Consider the following 22,145-nt stretch of genomic DNA (forward strand, 5'->3'; position numbering starts at 1 on the left):
GTGTCCTTGAAACCTTTTGCCGCCCAGTGATATGAAGAGGAAAAAAAGCCATGTTTGATGAACTCGACCCCATTGTCCCATCTACATACATCCTCACCAGTCCGGACGACGACGACGACGACGACGACGACGACGACGACGACGACGACGACGACGACGACGACGACGATGGCCGCACGCAACACCGGCCGCGACCCATCCAACGGCGATTCGCCCCATGAGCATCCCTCCTTCTACCGTCTCTCCCTCAGCTTTCTCTTCTCTCGTCCCACCCCGCAACAGCACGACATTTCCCTCTGCTTCCATGACGAATGGCTACGGCGCGACACCACCACCACCACCACCACCACCACCTCCTCGTACACGCTGCACTTCCACCGACCCGGCCACGTCTCCCTCTGTCAAGGTCCTGATACCGACGGCCTCGACGATGATCATGACCCCGACCACCCCGATCGCTGCACTGGCCAGTCGCTCTGCGTTGCCTCTATACATGTCCCCCAGCCCTCAATATACTCTGCCCCTGACATGATATTGCTCCCCGGCCACACGCCTCCTCCCCGTCAGCATCCGCCGCCGCCCCTCATCACTCTCCGACTGCTGCTTATTGTCCTGCTTCTCACCCTCATCTTCCTCTCTGTCCTTGTTCCCTTGGGCCCCTCGTTCCTATACAAGAATCCCCAATACCACCACTTCCACCATCTATTTACCAAATCTCACACTCGGCTGATCAACACAAGCCAGATGCTTTCGTACTACGAGCTCCTTTTACACCGACTTCTTCCCCTCAAACTCCTCCATCATGATGCTCCAGCAGCTGCCGGCCCCCCTCAAACTCCTCCTCCTCCTCTAGGTGTGCCATTTGGTGGCCTCCCCAGCAAATCCTCTTCTACTCGGATACCGTCGCAGAGCTGTCTAGCCTTGCTAGTTACGGACCGACAAGCACCACTACCCGACAGGCTTTTGTCAAGCTTGCCACTCAGGCGAAAGAGGCTACCAGCTTGATCCATTCCTTTGCTGCCAACGACGACCTCGAACTCGAGTCAGACCTGCTTCTGCTTCTTATCGACCTCGACGAAATGGCCTCAACTAAATCCACATCGACGTCGTCATCGTTATCGCCATCGTCATCGTCGTCGCCGTCGCCGTCGCCGTCGCCGCTTTCGCCCAAAGTATCAGCCGAGGCACTCGCCTCAGTGTTTTTAGCTGCATTTGAACCGTCACAGCAATGGCTTACGGCATTAGCAGAACAGCTCACAATGCTAGAGCAGCTTCTCCATCAAACCCAGTTGCTCGAAAATATTGCCCTTAATAATCTGCTGGAGGGCGGTGTTGCTATTGCTGAGGGAAAGGCGACGTGGTGGAGTGAGGACGTTGCCTTCCACGTCAAGCGCCTTCAACGAGAGATGATACCCCGCCGCGATATTGTACGAGGCCTTGTGAATGAAGCACTCTTTGGAGTTCAGACGGCACAGGAGAAGATGGCTGCCTCGATTCAGCGCCTAGAAGAAGTAGCAGCAGCAGCAGTAACAGGAAAAAGGTTGGACTGGGACTTTGCTGAGCCCAGAGTGCTAATACGCCAAGTGTCACAAGTAATCCGTCGCACAAGGGAGTCAAGGTTGCAGGTGGCCTTGTGGGATTCAAGAATGGGGGCCTCTGGATTGCAGCAGATCTCTGTTGACACACCGTTGAAGCGACGCCTGCGGGCAATGGAGAGAAGGGCAAAGACCAAATGGGAGTGGGTGGCCAGGATATGGCCTCTCGGAGCTGGTCGGGAGGAGGATGAGGAGGAGGGCGACGACGACAACGAGAAGACACAGAAGGAAGAAGCGTTTGCTCAGGAGCGCGTGCTTGACGAGGAGACGGGAGCAACAACACCTTCCTGTACTCACAGCGAGTGGTTGTTCGCCGCCTCGAGCACAAGGGTGGTTTCCACCACGGCGACAAGACGGACAGCCCCGCGGTCGTGAGGCAGACTTGCAAGCAATGGGCGTCTGCTTGCTTGAGCCGACTTTGGCCCGATGAAATCGTGCACGCCAGCGGATAACAACGACGGCGGGGCCCATGTGTGTACATGTCCTTGATCCTCGTTTCCCCTGTAGGCTGTGGGAGGAACACGCACACACCCCTCACCCCTTTCGGCGTGATCCATGCATCATGGAATGGCACGCCAATGGGCCACGGACCGACGAGAATTCGTCGTTGAGGGTCTATTACCCGGAGAGCTATCGTGAGAAGAGTCTCGTGAGCCATCCCTGAAGAGGGAATGACAAGAGTATGGTCAGACTCTGTTTCAAGATGATGAGAAATCATCGGGAAACGTGAACAGAGGCAGGTCTGGATCCTTGGATATGGTCAGACAGAGAGACGGAGGCATTTGAGAAGGCATGCTTCATGTGACGAGAGATCATCAGCCAATACAAAGAATTACATGGTGAGACTGCCTGCCCGATAGAGGGTCAGACGTGATGAGAGTTCATCGTTCTAGGCATCAGATGCAGTGAGAGAAGTCTCACTACGTATTTGGTTTGTTCCTCTTCCCTGGAGAGGGAGAAAGGAGATGAAGAGCTTGTTCCTGGAAAGGAAAGAAGGAAGATGAGGAAACGCCTGGGCTGACAGTAATGGGAAGGAACTGAGATCAGGGAGTTGGCCGTCAATTTATGGAACTGTATCTCAACACAGAAACCCATATGGCTACATGAACCCCATGTGATGTGGCGGTGGTGGTGGTGATGGTCTACGGAGGTACGTTGATTACGGCTGCAAGTCTCGGAAATACTAGTTAATCAGGTGCCGAGCCCACTGACTGCGTCATGGTTTCTGCCTATCCATACATCCCCCGTCAAACAGACAAACACTCACTGACAAATAACATTCAATCCCACCTGTTCATCCCAAGACTGCATGCATGAACCATGATCGCCAACGAAGCAATGCAGCCAGCAGGCAGTCTGCTGCCTTCATTCACCGCTACATGAACCACTCATCCTTCTTTGTCATGTCTACAACATGAACCTTTGGTGCATGGAAAATCTGCACTATACCGCTGTCATGACGCCAACCCCGCCTGTTCATCCCAAGATTGCATGAACCATGATCGCCAACCAAGCGATGCGGCAGGCAGCCTGCCACCTTCATTCGCCGCTACATGAACCACGCACCCCACAGAACACCAACCCTTTTGACCTCATCTTTTCTCCTTCGTCCACGTTCTTCGTCATGTCTACAACATGAACCCGTGGTGCATGGAACATCTGCATCATACCGCTGTCATGACGCCAACAACTGAATGATGCGGTAGGCAGAACCAACATGAACCACGTATCCCATAGAACGCCCAACCTTTTGACCTTATCTTCTCTCTCTGTTGCCCACCTTCTTCATTATGTCTATAACACAAACACATGTCCCACGCAATGCTCAACGCTGACCTACCTGTTAGCTACCGATTGACAAGAACAGCCTGTCGACCCTACCTTCTACTATCCTGAACCTCGTCACCTTCTCTTCTGCTCTTCCACCGTTGTCGCTCCTCGCTGTCGATCTGATCCAGCCGCCGCCGTCGCCGCCACCGCCCTTCTTTCCTCCGTCAATCTCACTCAGTCGACACATCTCAATCCACTCCACTGCAATCATGTGCACCACAAATACGGCTCAAGTCATTGCCCACTCTACCCCGCCATTACGTTCGAGCTCAATAGACTAACCCGTGGGGAGCAAACAGGAAGTCTGCTGCGTTCCCGTTTCCTTCTACGCCAACAACAGGAACCGAGCCGTCGGCTGGTGTCTCCTTGTGCGCGCCACGATCCTCTTCCATCTCTGGAAGCTCCGAGTCCTGCCAGACGAGGTTAACGACCGAATGTTCGATAGCCACGTGCTCCCATACCTCCGTCCTCTCTGCCACATGGGCCCCTTCTCCGACCCCTCCTCCGGTCTGTTTGATACTGTCATTCTTCCCCAGTTCCGCAACAAGGTCCGCCATACTGCCCAGAAATGGGTTGTTGACAACCGCGTCGTTCTGCCTCATCTCCTCCCTGGAAGCTCCTCCTCCTTCCAGCGTTACCAATGGAATCCTGAAATCACCGCCATCTGGTTTGGCAGTGTCGACACAGTCCAGGATTGGCTCCGCATCTTGGGCAAACGGAACACGGCCAATGTCGACGCCCGCTTTCCGCCGCCTCTCCCTACCTTACTGCCCTCGATCCCTGCCCCCCTCACGCCGACAGGCCGTCGCCTGGCCGAATCAGTTGCCATTGCTCAGGGGCTCGTCACCCCTCCCCAGACCGGGTCTCGCAGCTCGGTCGCTGCGACTAGGTATGTTGCGCTTGTGTGGGCACCTCATTCCTTTTCCGCCGCTCTCCCTTCAGTATGGCTTATGCTTTCTTCTCTACAGCCTATACTCACACCTAGGACAGGCTCGACCCTTCTTCGACACCCAGCACGCCCATATATCCACTCCCTCTCCGACACGACAAGGACGAACGCGCGTCTCTGCTGTGGACAAGAAGAACCAGAGACGCCAACCCACACATCGTGTCGGGCAGCGGACCTGGCAGTCTGATTCACCACGGCAGCCGCGGATCGCCGCCCATGGCGTCTCCAAGCGCTCACCTGGCCGGCGCTCCGCCGTTTCTACAGCAGCACCAGGCAAGGATGCGGCCCGAGACCGACAGGGACCGCAAAAGGATGGCAGAAGCCACCCAGGTAGAGCCAAGGCAATCGACGCAATGCTCGCCGAGCGCCTCGCCAGCTTCAAGATTGGGTATTAGCAGCGCCATGTCCCATCAGACGTGTAGCAACAGCACTGTCGTGGAGCAACTGGGCGGTGGCGGTTCAAGCGTCATGTCAGGCGTTACCTACAACAGCACTTTCGTCCCTGTTGATCATTATGGCGGCGGTGGTGGCTGCGTCGCCGCGACCCATCAAACGGCAGCGTCGGCGACTACGTCCAACAATAACAACAACAACAACAACAACAACAACACCCAAGCGGCTCGCGCTGAAGAGAGCGACGCAGGGCTTACAGAGTACAGCGACGTCCAGCTCGCTCTCGAGTGGCAGCTTCAGGCGAGACGTCACGTGCTCGAGGCTGATTCTCTGTTCAAGCGTTTGATGCTAAAGGACCCTTAGATTCTAGTCTTTCTCAATGGTGCTCTTGCGGCTTAGTGTGTCTGTATGTGTATGAGAAAGAGAGATGTAAAGATGCAGCGTTGTCTTGGCTACAAGTCTTTTTCTATGTCTATGCATATGTTGTGATGTTGACCATCGCGATTGACTATCGGCGTTAGTGGCCTTAACACCGACAACCAATCACCGGGTAATTCGCGGCCGATCCTCCGTGGGTCCACCGAGAATCCACAGTGAATACCCGGGTAGGTAGTGTACCTACAGTCTCTTATCTTGTTCCCTTCTCATCTTCTCTTAATCTCTTATTGTCGCACCCTCTTGTTGTTTCCTCCCCCTTGTTTCTCTTGTCCATTTCTCCCCGCCGTTTTGTCCTTGAATGGAAACTCGAGCAGAAGCAGAAGCAGAAGCAGCAGCAGCACCCTAGCTGTTTTCCGTTCGCACCAATCTTTGGTTCTCCGTCTGTTGGTGCATACCAACCATTGTTAACCTCCCTAGCTGTGTTCCCCTTGTTGCATCACCGCACTCGAGAGCCAATCAAGACACATTTGCTAACCATGATTGTCATCTTCCAGTATTCCAATGTGCTCGCCAAACGAGGCTCACCATAAACCCAATCGAGCGAAGACAAACCCAGAGTCGAACCAATAATGATATACTGTCAAGATGGTTAGCTGGTGCACCTAGTGGTATGGCTGTTGGCACTTGGCTGCGTTCGCGATACCTCGCCTCAGTGCCTCACCCAGTGAGTTCCCCGACTGGTGAGCGGCAAGCCGCAATTCCACCAAGACAGAGCCGTCATCATGCCGTCATGGGCCGATGGATTAGCCCAAGACATGACACTTTTGACACTTATCGCATCTATCTGCAACGTGACTGGTTGTTTGATTGCGCCCCTCTGCGAAGCTACAAAAGGAACCGCTATTAGCCAAGCCCCCGGCGTGGGCTACACATGTACATGACGGTGAGGACCCTCTCTGCCTGCCAGTCTTGTCAACACCATCCATCTACCAAAACTATTGCTCTCGCATCATGAGAGCTTCCTGGGCTGCTCGCCCCCGTCTATCTGCTGCGCTTAGTTTTGCTGCCGGACCCGGCCTTCTTTGCTGGACGATGCACGGTCCGATACCAGTGGTAAAATCCACTGTACTTGGCTTGTGGTGGCGGGTAGGATGATGGTTCCTCTTGGATTGGCATTTGCGCATCTGCCTTCCCCTTCCCCTTGGCATTCGAGCTTGGGTTTGGGTTGTGGTTGTTGTTGTTGGTTGTTCCCGACCCCTAATGGCGAGGTATCTTCAGGACGGTCATCCTTGACGCCGGGCGTAGAGCCGCCAGGAAGCTCTTGATCTCCATGTCTGCTTGCTGGCTTGGTGATGGTCCCACTCCGAATTACGGCTTGGTCCTGGTCTTGTTCGTCATTGTTGTCGCTGCCATCATCCTTGCCGTTGCTGTCGTCGTCATGGTTGTTGTCATCGTCGTCACCCTCTCCAAGACTGCCCGCCGTCTTCTTGTCCGCTGCACCCTTTTGGGCCTCCTTCTCGAGCCAATCCAGCCTCCATCTTTTCAAGTTCCTGTTCAACCACGTACTTAAGCCCCCATTCTTATCCCAACTTGATAGCCACTCGCCGTCCTTCGCGTCCCCGTTCCGAGGCTCCCACCCAAGGCGCTCGAGGTAGTGAAAGCCCGGGTCAATCTCTGCCAGGGCAGCATGAACTAAAGAAGCGGGTTCATCACGCAGTAGGCGCTGGTGCTTGTACCAGAGCATGCGCGCGCAGGCTTCGCGGTCAACTAGGCCTGGTTGTGCCGGCTTCGCTGTGCCAATCTGCTCAGACATCATGTTCTGACGTTTTATGTATGTCAGCAAGCGATGCAATGTTGCCTAGGACTTTTGTCGGCGAGACGATTGGGCTCAACAAGACAACACAGTCTCCATTCTGACAGCGATGCCGTCGCAGGCGAAAAGACCATCATCCATGTGTACTGACTTATCTGCTCGGTTACAACGCGTGTGGAGTCGTTCGCGTTTGACGACACTAAGGGCAGGAGTGCGCGCGACGCGACGAGGGGACTCACTACTTCCGTCCGTAGTGGGGGCGGCGGGTACCTAGTAGGTACTTTATCCGCCACCAGCTGTGGGGGATCATGCCAGCCAAGTGTACAACAACCCAGACATGCATTGGACACAAGCCACCAAGGGCCACGCCACACTCAGGGAGCCAGCACTAGCCTCTTTGACGGTCGCTTTGCACCAAAATCGTTCGCGAAAGAAGTGGGTCTTGTGGCCCGAGCTGTGGCTTCGCTCTGCCTAGTTCTGGGCAACACAATCGATAAGAATGGTGGGGCCACTCATTGGCTGAGGTACCATGCATGGTAGTGGGAGTGCACTGAGACCCTGAACCCTCTGTGCAATCGCCTAACTTATGTCAGCTGGAATGTGACATATCCCGCCCGCATGGCGTCCCGTCTCGCTCCAAGTGTACAATTACTAGCCCATAGTAGCGCAATACCTTCCTGACTACGGCGGGTAAGAAATCGCCATGATTCTGGTATCTGTGATGTGTATAGAGGAAAAAGTCTGGTGTTAGTGGCGGTGGTGGTGTTAGTACAGTGACATGTAAGAAGTCTGGGCTCACCACACAATGTGCCATCTTCAATAGGTGAGCCCAGACTTCCTACATTTCACTGTAGTAGTGGTGGTGTTTGTAGTCGTGGTGGTGTTAGTGGCAGTGGTGGTGTTAGTATGCTGGCTGACCGTACCGAGCTAGAGGAGGTCACGTGGACCTCGCCAACAGTTGAAGGAAAGTTGTAAACAGACGACCACCTTCCTCAACTTCTGATTCCCATCCTTTTGCTTATTCCTTGATTGAAATCTTCATCCGCTTCTGCCAATTGTCAGTTCGCTTGGCCCAACTCAACCAACCATGGGGCCCGTTTTCCCCTGCGACATCTTCCGGTTGATTGTACACGAGACCGATGATTTTGCAACGATGAGGGCCCTCTGCCTCACCTCAAAAGCTGTTTCGACCTTGACAACACCACGCATGCTCCGCCTCGCGATTGATCACGATAGTCGCAGAATCCGAGACCCTGGGTTTCTTGTCTACGGCGGTCCTGGCCTCTTTGAGAACACGAATACCGTCACAAGCCAAGAGCAATCAGGGGCGGAGACACAGTCAGACAAAGAATCAGGCCTCTGCATAGCTGACCATGTCATCAGTAATCATCTAGGCCGTTGCGAACAAGAGATCAGGGACGCCGCGGCCCCTGTGGTGTTGTGGGCAGCCCTGCAGCCGCCGCGTCTAGCAACAAAGCTCCTTTCCCGAGTTCGATACCTTGAACCCAAGCACATCTGGTCCTACTTCCTCGTCCCCAGCACCGCCTGCCGCCATCACTGGCCCTGGCCTCCCAATCTCGCCGTCGGGCATGCCCTGGAGGCTCCGCTTCACGTCGCTGCCCGCAATGGCAACACCCAAGTCGTCCGTTGGCTTCTCAAACGCCGGAACCTCGCCGCCTTGACGCAATCGGTTCTATGGCCACATTTGGGCAAAGAACTCTCTGTTGGAGGCGGCATGGACCCCATCAATCTTCCCGCCATCCAACCTTGCGTTTGTCCCACACAACATCTCAAGGTCCACTTCCAGAACAGGCCGGTGCAGGCCACAACCGATCTACCGTGGGCGCCAGCCTTACACATCGCCTTAGCCCACCGCCAACTCGATACAGCAGCGCTTCTAGTCGATTGGGGCGCCGACTGGGCCACTGGGCAACACGGCACGCACGGCATTACCGCTCTAATGGTTGCTAGCGCCAACGCTCTGCTGCCCTTCCTGGACCACCTGCTCGATTCAGATCAAGCTTTTCAATACTCTTCTCACTTTCATCCGGCCACAATCGACTGGGAAGATTCCTTCTCCATCACTGTGAAGGAATACACCATGGCAGTGGGTAATGTGCCAGAGAGACGGATGCTGAGTAGACGTCTGGCTGCGCTAGAGGCTAGGTTCTCTAGAAACCCGAGTTGTCAGTAACTCGTAGTCTGACAACATCCTGTGGCTGCTTCTTGCTGAATTTGGACTCTACCTAAGTGCTGAAGGGAGGTCTGGCGTCACAATGGGTCATGTTACCTATACACAGATAGTCTCTATCAAGCATTTTTCTGCAACGGGATTTGCTTTCGGAGTTTTTGAACTACTAAACGCGCTCCAATGAGAGCAACCGCGAAGATTAGCAACATCAGTACACCAATCGAAGCCTCTGTCGCAGTGTTAGGCAGTCCAAGGCAGACAGGTCATGACAAGTGGAGTAACTCACCAAAATATCATTTTTGCTTGTCGGAAGCGCTTTCTTCGTCCAAACAATTGTCCTGGCAATTCGTGCATTGTCATAGAGTCACTTTTACAAGTAGGAAAAGCATACGCCGCCCTATACTAACAGTGTGTGCTAAGAAAAATGTCGCAATGCCTTCACGACCTCGCGTAGCCTTTGAGGGATCTGACTAGTGCTAGAACATCCTGTTAATCTAGACCTACCGCCTAGATCTACGATTTAGACATATATATCTATAAGCCTAAATAGGTAGCCTAGAACGTAGATAGTTAAACCGTTTTCCCTATGACTTTTTGTGACTAAATAAGTGCATTATGACAAAAAATAAGTAGAGGGAGAAGTTGTTATGTGCTTGAGCACACAGATAATAAGATGCTGTCACGCATCCAGGGTCGGGTCAGAAAACGATAGTGAATGACTTTGTTTCATTCGGCCACTGACTCTCTAGTCAGGGCAGCAGAACAACTCGTAGAACAAAAAGGAAGAAAGAAAACAAAAAAGCAAAGACAACTATTGACGCATCGGCTACGTCCATCGTATCTAAGATAACAAAAGATACGCGCAGAAACAAGAGACATCGTTCAACCAACGGTCATGTCCTCGACCATCTTGCGGTAGTGCGCTCGGAGCAAGTCCGGCTCAACGGGTGGGGCGGGGAGGTCGGCGTCGACGCCGGCGGGGCGCGTAGCCATCTCGGCGTTGCGGATAACATGGAGACCACAGTCATAACCGTTTCGCTGCTGAGGGGCCTATATAAGACATCATTTTGTCAGTAACGCATAGATACATTTTGTTAGTTGTGGATTGTGGGGTATCCTTACATGCTTCACCACGGGAGGGGAGAAATTAATGCTTCCGTCAAAGACGAGATCCAGCAATCGGCGCATACTCTGCCACGCGCGTTCCTTGTAACTATCCTTGTACAAGGAGTCATAGTAATGGACCTCGCCCCCGGGAAGAAAGCAGACAAACAGGACCCAGTGGTTGTCTTGGCACAGCGGCGCAGCGAACATAGGCTTGTCAAACAAGTCCATCCGGCGCTTGGTCCGATAGAGCTTGTTGGGGTCGTTCGCATTATAGCTAATTGAAGCTTGTTGGTATGTATTGAAGATACCGCAACGGTTGTTGCTCTTGACTACCTCCTGGAGAAGGAGTGTGATTGCACCGTCGTCCAACCACTGTTCGGGGGCGAACCTCGGAAGAATGTCCTTTTTGGCACCCTCCAGGTCGCTAGCAGTCAAGCCTTGTTGCCATTCTTCATCCTCGTCATCTGGTATATCAAAGGGGTGGTCCTGTAACCATATATTCTGTTAGTATAAGCTTGTAGAACGAGGGGAAGAAAAGAAAAAGGCATGTTGTGAAGAATAGAAATGGAGGAAGAAATAGAACAGGACTTCTAGGGTCTGATCATGCCCGAGGAATGACTCACAGCCCTGGTGCCACGAATATCTTGGGAGGTCTCGATGTCTGTCGCATCTTTTGAATCCATCGTAGCATCGTCAGGTAGGAGGCCGGACCGGGGGTGCGCCTGCATGACCCAGCGGAAAAAGGAAGGCGTCACGCCGTTGTTCAATGCATTCCGAACTCTGTCCTCTGTAGTTCGTCGTCGACGGGGTTGGGACTGGTCTTTTGGGTTACTGGCCATGGCGGAGGGTGGGATGGTTGTTGGCAAATAGATGAATAGACGAGAAAGATTATGGGAGTCGAAAGTAGAAGAAAGCAATAAAACTGACTGGTAACCTTGGAGAATCTACCTACCTTAAGATTGCGGAGAACGGCTTTCTTCTTAGTCACTGTGCTTTACGCTCTATCATCTTCTTGCCAGAGCCAGGTATATCAATTAGAAGCAGAAAATAATAAGTAAATAAAAAGTATTAAAGCAAATAAAACCAGCAACAACAAGCTCGCTCCCAGCCTCAAAAAAAAAAAAAAACCACCACCCCAGCACAAACTTCAACATCCTTCAAGAAAAGAAAAGCCCCAGAACAGAGAAAGAACAGCCAGAAGAACACATTTAAAAATATTAAATGGTCTTCATCACGGCCTCATTAGCCTTGGCCTTGACCCGCCGGGTCACGACCCCTCGGCGCGTTGGTTGAAGCAGATGGCCCCATTTCCTCTTGGCCACCCTAGATGCAGCCCTTGCGGCCGCTGTGGCAATGTCATCGGCGATCTCTTTCTTGGTCTCAAGATCCAGGCTTTTTTCTTCGTCTTCTTCTTCTTCTTCTTCTTCTTCTTCTTCTTCTTCTTCTTCTTCTTCTTCTTCTTCCCCCTTCTTCTTAGCCAGCATGGCGGCTTCCTTCTTCTCCTTATTTAACTGGCGGGTTTTAGCGGCTTTGCGCTTCTTCTCTTCATTTGTGTGGGCGGCCAGCCCCTCGGCCCTGATGGCCTTGAACTTGCGCGATGATGGCGCCAGGGGGAGGTTGGGCCGCGAGAAGAGCTGCATGACAATGCCGGTGGCGCTGTCATCGGACTCGTTGCCGTCCTCGGGCATGGGAGGGGGGGAGGGGGTCTGACGACGGGCGGCGGCGGCTGGCTTCTCCTTCTTCTCGGCGGCGGGCCTCGGGGACAATGGGAGAGGGGGAGAGACTTCACCCAAAGCTGGGACCGCCATAGAAGCCCCGCGGGGGACCTCAGGGTCGGGCGTGGTGGTGCTGGCGATGGCGGCAGCGACGGCGGCAGCCAGGGTCTTGCGACGGCGGCTCGGTGGCTCCGGCAGCTGGAAAGCTTGGCGCAGGCGCCGGAGGCCGTCAGAGGCCGTCGCCCTTGTGAGGCGGCCATGGGGGCGGGCTCGGATTGCCTGGAGAACGGAGCCCTGGGGGCCCCAGAGGAGATGGTACGGGGACTGCCCCGGCGCGTGCTGGCGGCAGAGGTTGGTCATTGTGACCAGTGGCGTCAAGACGTCCACGGGTGGGGGGCTCTGGGTCGGGGGATAGGACGGGTGGTGCCACTGGGCGTTCTCGTAGGCGTCCCTCAGGAATGCCAGGTGTACCTGGACCTGGTTCTGCGACTTTGTGGGCGTGACGCCCTGCTCTTTCAGGGACTGGGTGATTCCGTGGGCGTGGTTCCGCGTGTGGTGAATGAGGGCGGCCGCCTGGTGCCCCGAGATGGCTGCTGCTGCTGCCCCTGCTGCCCATTGGTTTTCATTGGCCGTGGTCGGGTGCTGGAGGAACGGGTACTCGTTGATGTAGTCCTAGAAAGCATGATCAGATCCATGTTTGGGTATCACAATAGCTTTTAGTTTTCAGAAAGAATGCAGCGTTCATATATCAAACAGCTAGATGCGCATTGAAGCCAGACATGGATTGAGATAGAGCAAGTTGAGATCCATAATGCAGGACGTCGGCAATATTCAATGACTAAAGCAACGCTTACATTCATTCCGCCCTCGGTTGGGAGACGACCGTTCCCACTCATCTTGAAGAAGGGAGAGATACAAACACAACAGACGGACCGACAGAACCAAAGAGACAAGGCGTAACCGAACAGAACAGAACAGACGAAACCGGACAGACGGGAGGACGACACGAAGAAAAAGAAAACGAAAAACGGGAAAAGAAAACGGACAACGGCGGACACTGGCGGGGGAGGTTGGTTCTTCTTCTGCTGGCCGACTTTCATGAAATAGGGAAGCTACACTTGCCCAGGACGAGGGCGTAGAAAGAGGACGGCATCAGAGGTTTCTACCGTGCGTAGAATTTAGTGCGTACTATGTATCCTAGCCCGCCCTCACTCAGCAGCCAACAACTTGACATTTCAGGAAGGCAGGCCTCATCACGTGGCTGCATGTCCTGTTCGGCCAAACCTCACTCACCGGCTCACTCACTCACTTCCTTCTTGACTCAACCCTAGCTGACCTCTCACTCACTCAGCTCACCACTCACTCGTCGCAACACTCACTCACCTTCCAAGTCGCATCCCGCCAACATCACCAAGACTCACCCTCCCAGTCAATGTGAGTATACATGCGCCGATTCTCTCGAACCGTCCATTCAGACACACATAGACTCTTTCATCTACTTACATAGACTAACAGCCATCTTCTAGACAACAACTAAAGGATGTCGTCACCCCCGCCCCCGCCTCCGCCGTCATTATCTGCTATTGCCTACAGCTCTCCTCCCATCCGCCTGTCCAACATCGGAACATCACGCTCGCCTTCCTTTGGAATCGATTCACAGTCACCGCTCCTCGGAGCCGACGCAGAATCCCAGCTGAGAGCTGGCAGCCGGCCGCCTAGCTCATACCATTTCTGCCAAAGCAGGTCCCAATCCCAGGCACCCAACGACAACAACAACGACAACGCAGACGACGACAATCATTCGCTTCCCGCTACTCCTCCCCCCGAGCCAGTAAGCCATTCCCATAACATGCATCCCATGGGAGTCCTTCCAAGACACAAAGAACAAAGAAAACCTTGCTGCACCGAAAAACCACACATGACATTGAGGGAAGAAGCTGACTTACCTTCCACGCATAGGTCAATCTATGGACCAAAGACGAAGCAATGAAGCTTGTGGCATTCCTGTCGACGTCTCAAGGCCCCCTCGCCATCACGGACGTTGCAGAACACATGGATCGTCCTATAGCCCACGTCGCGGCCATGGCCGTTTCAGTCTAGCATGCAGCCATTGGTCTTGCAGAACGACGAGGAAGTCGTGTCGCTTGGTGGGTCGGGAGGCCTCTCTTCAATGGCTTGGGTCTGCGTCGCTCCGTTGTATTGACTGTGAAATCTGGCATTGTGGTTCTCGTGTTTTATGGCATATCCGACACAGATGGGATGCAGGTGTCAATCGAGCGGCCCGAGCAGATGTATGAGGCTGATCAATTCCAAGATTAAAGGGCAACAGGGCATTGTTAGAGTGTAGGTGGAATTGAAAATTTGTGCGGCCGAGGCGTAAAGACGACGCTGGAATGGAATGTTCAGGCACTTCCAGAATCGCTTGATGACAATCTTGGTCGGTTGCAGCAGCCAGACGCACCTCATTGCACGCACAACACAAGATGATGTTATGGCATGAGGTACCGGTCCTCGCCTAGGTACCTAGGTACCTAGCTAGGTACTGATGTTCCCCTGATCATGTGGCTCATGGATTGCGCACGGAGCCTCTCTGACGAACGCTTTGCACCAAAATCGTTCGCGAAAGGAGTGGGGCCATGTGGCTGGGCTCTACCTACCGTATCCTCTGACTTAACTGAAAAACCGCATAGACCATACGCTAGACCCCTTATAGAAAGCGGTCAATCTATTTCTACACACACCCACCCATGTAACCCTAACCCTTGCCGCCTAACTTACTGCTGACGTAAATGACTCCCTGTATTTGCCACATCTAGATCCCTGTTTCTGCCACCACGCCAGCCCCTTTTCAGCAGCCTGCGGTCTGTGCGGTTTTTCAGTTAAGTCAGAGGATACGGTACTACCGACATACCTAGTACCGGTAAGCCATGTGTTTGATCAACACCTGCCGCCTTTAGCCAATCTCATTGGTGTGCTTTGTGCACCCAAGGCTACGCCATGCGTCCGCCATCTATCCCAGCTGGTGGCGTATGGTAGAACAGAGAGAAACAGATAAAAGTGGCTCAGGATGAACGTTTAAGGTAACGAAATGGACGAATGACTCGTGTACATGATCATACCCACTTGAGGATGACAACGGCGGAAGCGCCACGTCTCTGACAGCGCCACTAGGTGTAGGTTGACTTCAGCACACGAGAAGGCGTGGCTGTGGCCTGTGGCTGGCTGCCCGCGTGGCTGGTGAGGGTTCAGCACAGACCATATGCGAGTACTTACGTCAGCTCGTGCTGAGCACTGACCAGTGCCTCCCAATCAGCCTCTTTTGTTACTCAGGCAACGGACGTCCTACCTCCATTCGTTTGCATGCATCATCAGTCCACATCCAACATGTCACTTCACCACATTCTGCCTTGTCACTGCTTGCAAAGACGACTGCCTACAAACATTTGCTGGCTATGTGGGATTCCATTGCTTCCTGGGCGGAATCACTAACAGACGACTGTACCCCTGACTGTCACTGCGAATGCGACCGCGATCACGCCTCACACGACGAACCCGCTCAAGACCGAGACCTCGTTCAAATCTACGATCCCGAACAGCCCACTATACTCCCCGATCGAACCTTCGATCCCTTGGAGAGATCGTCTGTCCAGTTCTACCACAAAGTCCTTGCCGACTTCCATCATCACCCTAGCTGCAAGCGTCGCCGACTCCATCTCGACTCTCTCCATCCCACCGATCCCTACGAGACACATCGTTCAGCAAATCCCGAGCATCATTGGATGGAATCCCAGTCGAGCACAACGCCTGCCAAGAAGCGAAGAACAGTTCATATCACCGACGACAGTGATGTACCCGATGACTACGAACGAGATGTCGACATGACGCCCAGGGCAGCACACTTGGGGGGACGACCATCAAGCTACCAAACTTCTCCAGTCTCTTCGCCGACCAAGTCATCCACTGCTAGTCGCCGCTCCGACTCAGTGTCTGGAACGTCATCGTCGTCTGCTCGTATCAAGTTCATCAAGCTCCCTCTGGGAAACGAGGGAATTGTTAAGCGCCAGTTCTCTGGCCCTCCTACCAACCCCGCCCATCCCATCGCCACGCAGGGCATGCTTTCTACTATACTCTCGCTCGAGCGTTGCAGAAACATCCTGTCGTCTGCCAGTCGAGATCTCCCTTCTTTAGAGTCATTTCTCCGTGACTTTGATCTCGACGACGGCGTCTTTGCCTCGGCAGGTCAACCCGCAAGCAGGCTAACGCCTATTGAAGCCCAACGAATTGCAAATAATGCTCGCCGCTGCTTTGAGAAGGATCATGATGAGCCCGTCTGGAATACCGAAGTTCACAATCTTCTCTTGACCAGTGTTTTGCGGGGGGATGATCCCGAGGAGCATGGTGCACATCTTTGTGACTTTAGTTTGTGGTAAGCTTCGTCTTGTCCCCTCTCTTTGACCTTTGATCTTTGTCTGACTGGCATTGCCCTGCAGCACCACCGCTTCCATCATCAAGGACTACGTGCCGGCTGGCATACCAGCAAAACGAGTTGACTTCTGCATCTACCTCGATCCTGCAGCCGATGCGACAATGGTCGGCATCACTAGCAAGGTGCTGGCTTTGCGCCAAAGGCTACCGAGTTCGAGCCTGAACCACACATCGTACGGTGCCCTTTGTCCCCACCCCATCTCCGTCGGTCTGGAGACCAAGAGACCCGGGCACGACTTGGATGGGGCAATGCTGCAGATTGGCGTCTGGCAGGCTTCACAATGGAAAATGCTCCGTCACGAGCTGCGCCGAACAGCCCCCGAGCGACTTGTGCAACAAGGCATTCGCTCTCCCACAGTAGATGATGTCGAGAGAAACGTTCAGCTAGCATTGTCGGAGCTGGGGGCGCTCCCAGGGGTCGTCATCCAAGGCCATGACTGGATCTACGTCGCCACGTCTCCCGAGCTTCTAGAATCCAGCCAGTCTGGGGACTCTTTCAATCAGCCAGAGCGGACTATGTCTTCTCGTACGGTGCGTTTTCTCCTGCCTTATCCGGGGCAAGAACTTTCATACCCATATTTTGGCGGCCAAAGCTAACCCAGCGAGTGGCAGATTCTTTGGTTGGGGAAGCGCTTCGGAGACACAAACTCGACACTTGGTATCCACCAAATCGCAGCTTTCCTTGAGCATCTTGTGTTGTGGTCCAAGCAAACATACTGGCCTTGGTTTCGAAAATGGATCCTCGCCTCTTGATACTATTCAATGTTAGTAATAGCAGTTACTGCTCCTAGAACCCTTGTATTTGGAGCATCTACAGCCATCTTTTCTAGTTTATTAGTAACCTTGGCCTGGTGTCTAGATGAGTACGTTAGCAGAAGTTACAGCTTGTGTGGGATGCCGACTGCAGGAAACACTGCCATTCCGCTCGGAACGTCTCAATGAGGATGGTCCTCACATCCTTTGATCCTGCTTGTAGACCGCGGCTGGCCCTTGAGCGATGTCTTGTCCAAGACTTTACGCCCTAATAACCTTCCACTAACTACGTCGCTGGCCTTTGTGAGGCGGCATCCACCTAGGCGAAGTGGCGAACTACGCACCACGTTCTCTTGGTCAGAATGCTAAGGTAGCGACGCTATGATGTTATCTGCAACAAGAAGTAAGAGGGAGCAGCTCTCTTCGAGACTCTTAGCATCATTCTCATCTGTTCTCCGCCATCTATTTGAAGAACGACCCGCACCTCGTGACCAACTTGATTTCTACTCCTCTACAGCTTTCCAAATTCCCTCCAAGCTGGTCCCTCGGTTTTCTTCCCAGCCCTCCAGAACCATCAACAGATGGAGGTCTCTCAACCCTCCCGCCTATTATCAAGATTACTGGAATAATACGCACTCAGACCCAACCAGCTGCTATTATAGGCAGACATGGTGTGGACATAACGGCACAAGCTATTATCTTGAATAATATCATCACTGCACTTGACCGCCTTGGACCAGAGGGCGCAACCTCTCCCAGGGAAAGCCGTTCAGGGAAGGCTAGATGCATTCCTGTTCACATCCATGGTCAAGGTACTAACAAACCCTCCAGCGCAGATCTGCCATCTCCAACATTGAAATCGCATGTGGGGTGTAGGACTCATAGGATAAAAGAGGTACTTACTTTATATAAGATAACGAAATACGTAATATATAAGTTCTATTAAGTACAAGAGGCAGCACCTACGTAAGCAAGGCTTTAGTAAAGAGTCAAGAGACTACATTACACATGTTGTGCTCTACTGCATCCCATTACATTCCGCCACATCCCATCACATAAAGCCCCCGTCACCAATCCTTGCCTCACTGCCAATACTAGCGCAAACGCAACATGCGGCAATATCCCCACCTCCAAACGCAGAGCACCCGATGCTCCCTCAACTACACACACTAAAATCTATCACAACTGATTTTCTAGTAAAGGTTCTCTCCTTCACCCAGTCAGTCAAGTCAGAGATCCATTCAATAGACCTGGACTATATATAGGCAATTGTTAATAGTAAGGTGTTTATACCTTGACTTCACTAGCAAACAATGCCAGATTCTTTTGCAAATAATAGTTACAGCAAGCATTCGTAGAAGCAGCTAGTCCTCAAGACATCAGGTCTACTGCATACAATCCGATAGAGCGACAAGAACCCACAGGATCTAGGCAAAGGTCAGGTGTTAGTGTAGACTAAAACAATAAAGGCTTGAATTTTAGGGTATCTTTACCTACTATCTATTTTAAGGATCTAAGTTGTGCTAACACTAGTTATAGGACTTGGTTATCTCTCTCAGTGTTCTTAAGTATAGTCCTCTAGGAAATTAGTACAGAAGCTTGCAGCGTAATTGTAGGTATAGGCCCTAGAGTCTAGGATTACTTAATTAAAGACTAGGTAATTTACCTTTTAAGTAGGTACTTTATATTAATATATATCTTACTACAATAATCCTTATATATCAGGATTAACAACAACTTGACCCCTGAAGAGGGGGCTATATTGCCCTCTGTTTATATAACTACATTAATAGCGCTTATTAATTAAGTAAACTTAAGAAAGGAACAGGTAAGGCTATACTACTAAACACTTAGTTATAAAGCTAGATTTACTAATTCCTAGATGTTTTATTAATAATAGATAATTCTTATTTATTCTGCCTACAGTAGTATTAGCCTAGTAGCTATTTAAATTACATAAAGGATTAGTGCTAAGGTTTATATTTACTCTACTCTAGCCTCTCTATACTCCTTTATAAAATTTAATTATTTAACTCCTTATTCTCTAATTAAAGGCTTCTAGTTTTATTTTTGTTTTATACCTTTAATTATTACACTTTAATTTCTAACTTAAATAAAGATATACTTTACTGTCAGTAGTAAAGACAAGACTTAGCATCTTATTAAGAATTATAGCATCCTAAGCTTATATATCTTTAGCTCCTAAGACACTTTATTCCTAGGCTATTTTATGTGTATAACTAATAACAGAGGCGTTAATATTATTCTTTATCTAGGGACCTTCTACGCGCGTTGTAGAAGTGCGTTGCCAATTTTAGAACTATAATTAAGATTAGAAAATAAGATTTTTGTTAACAATTAAAGCTAGCAATAGAGCTTTTTAAAGCTAACTAGACTTTTACTAGCTTTAATTTATAGTAGATCTTTTATATTTATCCTAAGAAAGCTATATAGTAAGTGACTTCTAGGCCTAATCTTATAAACAATAACTTAGCTATTTCTCTTATACATTATATATACTTACCTTAGTCTAGGGCCCTATAACGTTATATAACCTAGATTTAGTTAGGTGTCCTTTGTCCTATAATAATAGCAGATACCTTTAGAGCTAATAGGGTGTAGGACGTATTCAACTTTATCAAGACTAGACGTTATATTAGCAAGATTGTATTTAGAATGCCGGTAGACCACTGTATTATACAGTGCGTCAAGACTAAGCTAACGCCCTTTTTGTGTCCTGATTAGAGCTATCTGTTGGTCGGCGGCCTTGGTGGCCTGGGCTTGGCTGTTTCAACTTGGATGGATGAGCACGGTGCCCGTCACCTGCTTTTCCTGTCTTGATCTGCCAAAGCTGGTGCTGGGCATCGAGACTTCTTAGAGAAGCTTGCCTAGCAAGACTGCGAGGTTTAGCTGGTAGAAGGGAGCGTATGTAACGCTGTAGATGTAGAAAGGGCTGTGAGGACGGCGGCACGTCTGATCGCTGGAGTTATCAACCTGGCTATGGTGCGTAAGGTAAGAAACCATACTATATTTCACTTAGACCGAAGGGCGATTACTAATCTCTGTCGCTGCCTACAGGACGTTTCGACAAGTCAGATGACGTTTTCAGACTAGACAACGGCTGTGCTACCCACAGGGCACGTAGAATTTGCATGAGCGTTGCTCTCCGACTTGGACTTTTTTATCCTGTGTTCCTCCCATAGCGGCATCGTCGGGCAATGGGGTCAGGCTTACTGCGCTGCTGCTAACACGTTCCTCGACGTCTTTATGCATTAGAAAGATCTCTAGAACTAATATTTTATTATTAGTCTACTTATAAAGAAGCTTTAATATAATGTTTTAACTACCTTAAGATATAAATCTTTTTACTAGTGTATTATTAGTTAAGTAAAGGTCTTTAGCTATAGGTAAAGAAAGGTCCTAGACCTTTTTATTATTATTAAGCTTAATAACTTAATTAGTAGCTAAGGGATTAGAAAACTAGATATTAAGTAAGTTAATAAGTTAAGGCTTATACTAGTATTATATATTATAATACTTTTACCTATAGGTAGGTGTCTTTATCTTCTTAGTAGTATATAGATTCTTAGCCTAGGTTATAGTAGTAAAGAAAGAGAAGGACTTTAAATAGTTATTTATAAAAGTAACCTTTTTTATAAGGTTAAGATTTATAGACCTATTTAATAAAGGTTATATAGTAAAGTAGGCTTAATAGGCTTAAACCTCTCTTTTTAAGTCTAGGAAGATTTCTTATACTATATAGTAAACTATATTAATAAGGTATTTAAAGGACTTTAGATAAGTTAAGATATAATAGAAAATAGTCTTATTATCTAGCTACCTTTTATTATATTCTTTATTAAGAATACTAACCTTTATAAAGGTCTTAGAATTATTTATTTCTCTAAAATACTAGTAAAAGGTCTTATAGTAATAAATACTATAAGTAATATAGTAATAAGTATACTTATAATTAGTAATAATATAATTTATTACTTTATAAAACTAATAAGTACCCTTAGTATAAAAGTAATTATAGTATTAATATTAAAAGCCTTAATAGCCTTAGTAAAAACTATAGTTATAACTATTACTACTACCTTAGCTATATTTATATTTTTTTTATAACTTTAATATTTTAAACTATAGTTATAACTACTACTATAGGTCTAAGAATAAAGCTAAGGTTAATACCTTAGCGCTATAGAATTAAGATTTCTAATATTAATAGTTATAAATTTATTAGGCTAAAGAGCTTACTAAATTACTACCTATATTTTTACTTATACTTTAGCCTTATTAATTAAAAAGTCCTAAAAGTCTTTAGTAAAGACTTTAACTATAGATATAACTAGAGAGTTTAAAAAAAATACAAAATATAATATAATATAAAAATATAATATAATTATAATATAATAAAATATAAATACAATATATATATTTATATTATATTATATATAAAAGATAATATATGTATTTATATTTATATTATATTATATTTATATTATATTCTATATAATATACAACTATACAACATAAAAAATAAAAATAATTAAAATTAGTAAATTAATTATACATAATATTACTTAATTTTTACTTATAGTATAGTATTATTTATATATTTTACTTAAAATACTATATACTTAAAAACTAAGATTTAGTAATAACTATTAAGTATAATATAAATAATAAATATAAGTTAATACTAAATTAATTAATATATAGTATTATATAGATAATTTATTAATATATTTAACTATACTAAAGTTATTATAAATAACTATTTATATAATAACTATTAATATTATAACTTACTTTATAATAACTAACTAAAGTATAACTAACTATATAATAACTAACTATAATATAACTATTAATAATATAACTAACTATATATTAAGTAACTTTAAAATAACTTATAATATAATAAATAACT

At 49.1% G+C, this 22,145-nt stretch overlaps 8 protein-coding genes across 8 annotated transcripts; 5 read left to right on the forward strand and 3 right to left on the reverse strand.

The window, feature by feature from the left end:
- Nucleotides 1–168: 168 nt before the first annotated feature.
- On the forward strand, nucleotides 169–1,970 carry LY79DRAFT_708193 (uncharacterized protein; the record flags this gene model as incomplete). Its single annotated transcript, XM_060565072.1, has 2 exons — nucleotides 169–853; nucleotides 910–1,970. The coding sequence occupies 2 exons, from the start codon at nucleotides 169–171 to the stop codon at nucleotides 1,968–1,970; spliced, it is 1,746 nt and encodes a 581-aa protein (XP_060407330.1).
- Nucleotides 1,971–3,459: 1,489 nt separating this feature from the next.
- Nucleotides 3,460–5,427, forward strand: LY79DRAFT_112421 (uncharacterized protein). Its single transcript, XM_060550712.1, has 3 exons — nucleotides 3,460–3,658; nucleotides 3,725–4,314; nucleotides 4,416–5,427. Exons 1-3 carry the CDS (start codon nucleotides 3,635–3,637, stop codon nucleotides 5,128–5,130), a joined length of 1,329 nt encoding a protein of 442 aa, XP_060407331.1. The 5' UTR covers nucleotides 3,460–3,634; the 3' UTR covers nucleotides 5,131–5,427.
- A 2,527-nt stretch (nucleotides 5,428–7,954) lies between these two features.
- LY79DRAFT_572697 (uncharacterized protein) lies at nucleotides 7,955–9,474 on the forward strand. Its single transcript, XM_060559395.1, has one exon. The coding sequence runs from the start codon at nucleotides 8,046–8,048 to the stop codon at nucleotides 9,150–9,152; it is 1,107 nt and encodes a 368-aa protein (XP_060407332.1). The 5' UTR covers nucleotides 7,955–8,045; the 3' UTR covers nucleotides 9,153–9,474.
- Nucleotides 9,475–10,031: 557 nt separating this feature from the next.
- LY79DRAFT_644358 (uncharacterized protein) lies at nucleotides 10,032–11,205 on the reverse strand (the record flags this gene model as incomplete). Its single annotated transcript, XM_060562418.1, has 5 exons — nucleotides 10,880–11,205; nucleotides 10,645–10,742; nucleotides 10,477–10,530; nucleotides 10,340–10,367; nucleotides 10,032–10,199 (listed from the first exon to the last, which is right to left on the reverse strand). Exons 1-5 carry the CDS (start codon nucleotides 11,093–11,095, stop codon nucleotides 10,032–10,034), a joined length of 564 nt encoding a protein of 187 aa, XP_060407333.1. The 5' UTR covers nucleotides 11,096–11,205.
- Nucleotides 11,206–11,363: 158 nt separating this feature from the next.
- On the reverse strand, nucleotides 11,364–12,331 carry LY79DRAFT_654136 (uncharacterized protein; the record flags this gene model as incomplete). Its single annotated transcript, XM_060562634.1, has 1 exon — nucleotides 11,364–12,331. The coding sequence occupies one exon, from the start codon at nucleotides 12,329–12,331 to the stop codon at nucleotides 11,474–11,476; it is 858 nt and encodes a 285-aa protein (XP_060407334.1). The 3' UTR covers nucleotides 11,364–11,473.
- Nucleotides 12,332–12,367: 36 nt separating this feature from the next.
- On the reverse strand, nucleotides 12,368–13,291 carry LY79DRAFT_681804 (uncharacterized protein; the record flags this gene model as incomplete). Its single annotated transcript, XM_060564574.1, has 2 exons — nucleotides 12,826–13,291; nucleotides 12,368–12,643 (listed from the first exon to the last, which is right to left on the reverse strand). Coding segments are annotated over exons 1-2 (522 nt in total), but the record flags the coding sequence as incomplete, so codon positions are not given.
- On the forward strand, nucleotides 13,139–14,459 carry LY79DRAFT_572699 (uncharacterized protein). Its single transcript, XM_060559396.1, has 3 exons — nucleotides 13,139–13,405; nucleotides 13,498–13,802; nucleotides 13,931–14,459. Exons 2-3 carry the CDS (start codon nucleotides 13,512–13,514, stop codon nucleotides 14,069–14,071), a joined length of 432 nt encoding a protein of 143 aa, XP_060407336.1. The 5' UTR covers nucleotides 13,139–13,405; nucleotides 13,498–13,511; the 3' UTR covers nucleotides 14,072–14,459.
- Nucleotides 14,460–16,083: 1,624 nt separating this feature from the next.
- On the forward strand, nucleotides 16,084–17,209 carry LY79DRAFT_529392 (uncharacterized protein; the record flags this gene model as incomplete). Its single annotated transcript, XM_060556109.1, has 3 exons — nucleotides 16,084–16,397; nucleotides 16,462–16,938; nucleotides 17,059–17,209. 3 exons carry the CDS (start codon nucleotides 16,084–16,086, stop codon nucleotides 17,207–17,209), a joined length of 942 nt encoding a protein of 313 aa, XP_060407337.1.
- Nucleotides 17,210–22,145: the final 4,936 nt, after the last annotated feature.

Source organism: Colletotrichum navitas (genome assembly GCF_030913465.1).
Source record: "Colletotrichum navitas strain CBS 125086 chromosome Unknown LY79scaffold_161, whole genome shotgun sequence".
In the NCBI taxonomy this organism is placed as follows: Eukaryota; Fungi; Ascomycota; class Sordariomycetes; order Glomerellales; family Glomerellaceae; genus Colletotrichum; species Colletotrichum navitas.